The sequence below is a fragment of the Cyprinodon variegatus genome, unplaced genomic scaffold, assembly GCF_000732505.1.
Source record: "Cyprinodon variegatus isolate N-32 unplaced genomic scaffold, C_variegatus-1.0 Scaffold20, whole genome shotgun sequence".
In the NCBI taxonomy this organism is placed as follows: domain Eukaryota; kingdom Metazoa; phylum Chordata; class Actinopteri; order Cyprinodontiformes; family Cyprinodontidae; genus Cyprinodon; species Cyprinodon variegatus.
In genome coordinates, this window is record NW_015150473.1 from 772,029 (window position 1) to 779,003 (window position 6,975).

A 6,975-nucleotide genomic window follows, 5' to 3' on the forward strand; every position below is an offset into this window, starting at 1 on the left:
AACTTTGTGCAAAACTGTTTGCAAGAGAGGTAACGTTTTCTCCTGTTCAATGAGTCATTGTTGAATCTTTAAACCTCAATAGGTATAAGACTTTAATCTTTAATTGAAAGTAATATGTGATGTGATTTATTCAGTAAATAAATTATAAATAGATCAGTTGCATTTCCTGCATATGCCTTTATTTCTAATGGAAGAGCTGGATTATTTATCATGCATTTATCGTTATCGAGGTGAAACTGACCAATTTATCGTAATATTGATTTGAGGTCATATCGCCCAGCCCTAGTCGTGTCAGATCTTTTCAGGTACTGGCCGATACGCTCCGCCCAGGTATCGGATTGGATCGGGGGAAAAAATGGATCTGTGCCTCTGAACATCCTTGAGCGTTACTCACTTTTGATAAGTTGTAGCTACTCCACTTGCTCAACTGAATTGATGCTATGTAGAGGTTAGCTTAAGGGGCTTTTTGAGTGATGTATATTGTTTGGGTACAGCGTACCCAAACAGTTTCCATTGAGCACAAGTTATAATACTGTACAAAATGCATTTAAAATTCTGAAGTTCAAAATAGATAATAACTCTGAAACATTTTCCCCTATTATTTTTGCCTTGGGTAGATGAATTATTTGGCTAAAATGGCCTAAAACAGGAAGTGATTAGTCTGATTTGAAGTCAGACGTTGAGCTTAAGGGTCTTGTTTCTTCCTATACAGTAAATATATGATTTCAAATTAACTGTTTTATATTTTGGAATTTTCCAATTCATTTTTTTCCATCCTAGATCTCATATTACTCATATGGCTAATATACCTACAGCTGTATTTGTTCCAGGCCTCACAGAATAGACCATGTATTTAGCTTTTAGTGGCGTTATTGATGCCTGGGTCAACCATCTATCAGCCATGCAGTACTGTTATTCAACCGTAATTCTGTGGCAGCATTTGAATGAGCAAAGCTGCCTTTATTTGGACTTGTGCCTGTTAACACATCATGCTTTCTCAGAGGTTATCATTCAGAGTGACTCAGAGTGACTCAGTGACAGCGAATGAGGCCAGATTCAAGCAACCAGTTTTCCCCAGCAGCAGCTCCATCTGTAGCTTTGAGAACATTGCAGTGACATTTTGTGTGCAGGCCATGTATGAGCATGTGCATAGCAGTTTAGATCGACTTTCCCCTCTGTGTATAAGCAGGTAGTCTCCTTTTTTTTCCTACATCCTCCGGATGTCAGTACTGTCACACTCACAATAACAGGCACCTTGAATGATTAATTATTTACACGCTGTTGCATCTAAACACAAGTTTGTACTGAACACAGATTATTCATCTGGGGTGTTCTAAATGCCTGATATGAATGGGTTACAGTGCGTTCTGACTGATAACCAAAGCAATTAGGATTATATGATAATAATAAAAATGGAACATGAAAGTGACCGCTTTTTGGACACATGTTGAAGACGGATTTTGTCATGTAATGCTGTCGTGGAACTGTACTACTTGTGTCCCATTTATGTTGCGTAACACCTCCTGTAGATGTAACTGAGTAGGTGGTAGGAATGTTTTAGATAGAAAGCAGCTCAGAGTCCAAGGGGAGTTGACAGCACCTTGTTTAATAAGATCTATGTTTTTATTACTGTTCTAGTAACTACCCATTTTTTTTAATCAGTTGTATTTGACCCTGATCTCTTTTCTATGTCCTCCCTTAGTGGGGTTGGGTGGCCATGGACCCATTCAGCCAGCTTATCCTCACCATCTCGGTGACCAGCTTCTTCACCTTCCAGTGGCTCTTCCACAGAGTCAGCCCCTGGCTGTCTATACGCATCAGCACCGGCTTCTTGGGCCTCAGTGACAAGCAGAAGGTGGAGTGGAACTCAAGGTGACCTGAGATTGATTTACGTCTGTGGTAACTGTAACGCACCTGTTTGCATCCCCATTGCACAGCAGAGGCTGTAAGGTTCCTCTCTGCATTTACGCTAACCACTGGGAGGTTTGCGTTCAAAGACATAAGCTGACATTCAGCCTACAGATTTCCTGTGACACTGCTATGTGACTCACACATTTGAGTCAATGTGTGATGTGCAACGTTTCTGCATCTGACTCTTTTAAACTGCTAGAAGCATTGAATATAGGTTATTTTTAGTTAGTTTTTGTTTCTCTTACTTTAGTATTTTAAAGTCAAGCTCAGCATAATGAATGTTTTACATGCTGTAAAACACACAGCATTAGACTGTTTTATGTAAACCAGGCAATGCAAAGCTTAATGTTGCCATATGTTTGACTGTAATAAGCAGGAGGCAAAGAGCACAGATCAGTTATGGACCAAGGTTTTAATCAATGTCTTCCAATCTGTTAAATTGTACCTACTTTATTTTGTAGGCTAATATTAGTGATGTTATATGCCCTCCAGAGATGTCAAGAGTAGGCCTGAACCATTTTGCTAAAAGTTTAAATGGGGATTCTTTTCAACCAATAATGCAATTGGGATTTTATTATAAATTTTCTTTGTACTTACCACAACAAGCATGTCGATGTTTTACTCCAGGGTTTCAGGTTTTTTTTCATTCCCTTGAAAGCTTGCTTTTCCAGAGTATATTTTTGCAAGATTTTACTGTAACCTTTGTTTGGAAAAGTGCTTATTTCTGACTAGGAGACATAGTTCTGCATGCTAGTTGGAGGTGTTTCACTTTTTAATGGAAGCAAATCCACTTTAAACATATTACCACCGCTTAATGGACTGGAGTTAAAAAAAAATAAAAAAAGGCTTTTAGTCTTGTTAAATGTAAGACGTTTTTTTTGTTTGTTTGTTTTTTTATCTCATAATATTGCGACTTTATTTTCATAATGTTATGACTTTATTCTTTGTAATTTTACGATTTTATTCTCATTATATTATGGCTTTATTATTGAATAAAAAAAATCAAAAAAAATCTGTAGCCTGGCCCCAATACTGCGTCGTATAAATGTAACATAACCATTGAGTGCCTCTGTGATTTAAAGATTGCATTTTCTGATATTGTGATTATATTGCAAATTAAATTAATACTCGCTACTTCAGAACTTAGTTAACAAATGTGTTTCCATCCTTGATCAAGCCTCTTCTATCATTCCACACTATAAACATTTAGCCACCCCCTCACTAATACACCATGATATAAAATTCGGTGCAACTAACTTCAAAATGTAAGTCCTTCTTTGAATGTAATTTCATCTTTTACATAAAACTGTTCTGTGAAATAATTGTTGGTTTCTCAAAGAATATGAGTTAATAAGCGGAAAAAAAAGTCCAGATAGCACAACTAATCTGATAATTAAAAGAATTTGGCACTATGACCAATCTACTAAGACATGATAATCCACTTAAAATGACAGACTAGGCAAGAAGTGCATTAATCAGTGAGCTCAGCAGTAGGAGGCCGGTTTAATTATGGTCAAAGCCTCCCAATTATGTTATTGATCACAACATCTCTGCCATGAAACCCAGTGGAGGTAACACCATGCTGTGGGGTTCTTTTTTTTTTTTTTTGGCTCCAAGCATGTTCCTGTTTTTATATGCTACTGTCAATTTCCAGGCCTTTTCAGTGGAAAATCAGTGGGAGCCAGCCTCTAACCAGGCTGACCTGGTTAAAGGCTCGCTATGATGGGATTGCAGCAAAGTCAATGGCACAATGCAAGAGAATGTCTTCTGCCAGGAGGGGCACATTCTACAAAGTAATTGACTCAATAATATTTTGCTGAGATTCCTTGGATATAAAATTTTAATAACCTGTATGATTTGATTTAATGGACTTTTTAAGTGCCTGCGGAGGATGAGTTGTGAATTGGTGCTATATAAATGAACTAACTTTAATCACAGCTTTGGCATCTTTGTAGCTTTTGGACACCAAATTCAGTTGGAGAAATAAAAATGGTGGTTTCTCAAATTTGGGAAGCGTCCATAACCTTGTTTAGCAGTTCTGGAGCATAACTCAGATGTTATGGGGAATAAAACAGAACAGATTGAAAAATATGACTCAAACAGCATATAAAGAGAACTATTTAATACCTGTAGAGACTAGGGGTGTAAAGCACACCCATCATGGCGATTCGATTCAGTATTAATTTCCTGACCCAACGATTCGATTATTTTAGATACTCAAGAATACACCACAATTCGATTCGATTAAATGGTTAATTTTTTTTTATACCTTACAGGCTAGACAATGTTTCAAATGTGAAATAAAGCAATGAAAGCTGTAATATCGTTATGCATTGTATTTGAGAAACGACAGCAAATAACAGGAGTAGCAAAATTGTACGCCAGCTAGGCCTATGAAAACCTAATTCACTGAAAAATAATAATGCCTCTGTGTTATAGATTCTGAAAGACCTTGCATCAAAAAGTATTGCAATGAGTGTATAAGTGCACCAGCAGATTAAGTAACAAAAAAAAGTCCTGTACTTCATTCACTATGTCTGTCTGGCCTACTGTTTATGCCAGTGTGTGCAAGTGGAAAGAAGGAAGTGGCTAAAGGAAGCGAGGTAGGAGGGCAAAATAGGTTTAGCGCCACTGCAGCACGGGAGTCAGAATTACGTCCAGGAGCAAGTGGATAAAAATAGACAGGAGGAAAAAAACAAAGAACAAAACATGAATCAATACTCTTGCAAACGTGTCGATGCATCGGATCGTCGGCTGTTGGATTGATGCATGTATACAAAACGATTATTATTTACACCCCTAGTAGAGAATAACACTTTAGCACTTCTAGAAACTCATTAAGAGCTCAAAAAGTGGATTTGGAATTTGTTTCCTCTTTACAATTTAATAGTTGCTTCTTTAAACAGATATACATGTTAAAGTTGGATATTTTGGTATACGGTTATTTTCATAATAACACTTATTTGATTCTCTTTTTTGAAGTTTTTCCTAATAAAAAGCCAACAAAAAATGTGTAAAATGATAGAAAATGGGAATTCTATCTTTCTCTGATGCTCTTCCCTAAATGCTTATTCTGCTGATATGCGACAGGAGCTTTAGTCAAACCAGAAATTGGGATGGGATCATGTTTTCGTCTCGATGAGATGTGAAACTTAATGCTTTGCAACATCCACCACAAAAAGCGTGATGAGTGTGATCCTCATTTTTCTCCTTTCATCCTTCACTTATTACTCATGAGAGCTCTAGTTCAATTGAAATATCCTTGTGGGCGAAGAGTAGAGGAAACCCAATGATTAATGCTGATGAATCCTAGCTCTTGGGATCCCTGTAGAAATTCCTCCCTCTCCAGATTCAATTTGAGAAGCCTTATAGTCCAAGTTACCGTCTTTCTGTCTCGCTGAGTGACTGCTGAGAACTGCTGGGCTGTCTGGCAATGTTAATGACTGCCTGGGACTCAGTGCCGCTCTTCCTGACCCTTCAGCAGTATTTAATCTCTCAGTCTAATTGGCTGGAATCAGTGTGCAATCATGACAAGCAATTAGTTGATCCACTATGAATACTAAAAACTCCTCTTTCGGGAACCAAAGGACCCCTCCAAGGCACATTTAATAAACTAACTTCTCTAAGCTCCATGATATATTCGGTCGCCCTTCCAACAGTGTTTTAATGTTGCCGTATTTCATTTATTTTCTCCAGGACTGTGTCAACGTTCCATGCACTGTTGGTGGGAATCTTCTGTCTCTACATTTTCTTCTTTGATGATGCCGTCAATGAAGATCCAGTCTGGTGAGACCTCAAACCTCATAGTCTGTTTGATTTAAAGCTGTTTTTTAAGTCTTTCTCTTTTTTTTTTCTTTGATAAATAGGAGAAGCATATTTGTACAAAGAAGCTATGATGGGAAAACCATACCATTATCTGCATGAACATATGCAGATAAATGGTTTTCCTGCCCTATAGTAAAGAATACATGGCTTAAACTGTATTGATGTTAATAAAATTAACGGCAATAACTTTTGACTACTGGCTCCATGAATAATTTAACTTTATAGGATTAAGTGCCATTCGGACTGGTGTGTCACAACCTCTCTGACATTTTACAGCAGTTGGTGCCGTGGCGCAGTAGCATGGTCTGTTGGAGTGCATAGGTCAACAAAAGCTGGACGATGTTTGTAGGGCAGCTCACTGCAGTTGGATGAGCCTGAACACATTAACTGACTTGTGACCTTTAACTGCTTGGTGACGATGAAAGTGAACACGCTCTAATTTCCCTATATTACATCATAGGATTGCTGCTGATTAAAAGAAACAATCACTGTTCTTAACTTTCAGTGTTATTGAGTAGATTAGACTTTGTAAGAAGCTCAAGCTGAATTGGTACATCTATTTAGAATGCATAATACAACCTTTTCAAAAGTTTGTTTCTACTGAAAAGACACTTGTATTAATTAGAAATAATTTTGGTTTATTTCATAAATAAAATCTACACCTATCCTGCTGATGCACCTTATGATACAATTAAAAAACTGCTTTGACAGGCAAAAATCTCAGTGTTTCATATATTTATCAGTCTATCTTGAAGGCATTGATCAATGCCTACCACATATTTGAAAGGTGCAGATGTCTCTATATCTCTTCTCTAATATGATTGATTTTCTGACAACTTGTTATATAAGAAGTGAAGAAAATCAGCATGAGCCACTAATAAACCAGGAATACATGTATTTTCAATCAAACTAGTTTTGTTTACACATATTCAATTAATTTGAAATGAAGTAAAAAAAAACAGCTTGCAATAATTAGAATACAATCTCTAATTGTCATTTAGACTTCATTCATTAAAAGGATGTCCGATCTATTCTTATAACGTCTGCCATGAAGTGAAGGGGAGGAGATATAGAAGGTTGTTAGGTCCACTTTTCATAAAATAGGTGCAGTAAGCTTGACCTGCTTGGTAAAAACTGAGTTTTCCAAAGCTGGTATGATTGGGTCTAAGCTTCACACTCTGTCTTTAAGGTAGCCTCCTTCAACAACTGAACCTCCCATCCTGGCTTAATGAAGTCTGA

At 37.2% G+C, this 6,975-nt stretch overlaps 1 protein-coding gene across 1 annotated transcript in view; it reads left to right on the forward strand.

Moving 5' to 3' along the window:
• LOC107094156 (transmembrane protein 56-B-like) overlaps window positions 1–6,975 on the forward strand; it is a 28,581-nt gene that overhangs the window by 8,353 nt on the left and 13,253 nt on the right. The window contains exons 2-3 of the mRNA XM_015389601.1: window positions 1,703–1,872; window positions 5,608–5,697. Of these exons, the coding sequence (XP_015245087.1) occupies window positions 1,718–1,872; window positions 5,608–5,697 (245 nt within the window). The 5' untranslated portion in view covers window positions 1,703–1,717. The remainder of the gene's footprint in view (window positions 1–1,702; window positions 1,873–5,607; window positions 5,698–6,975) is intronic.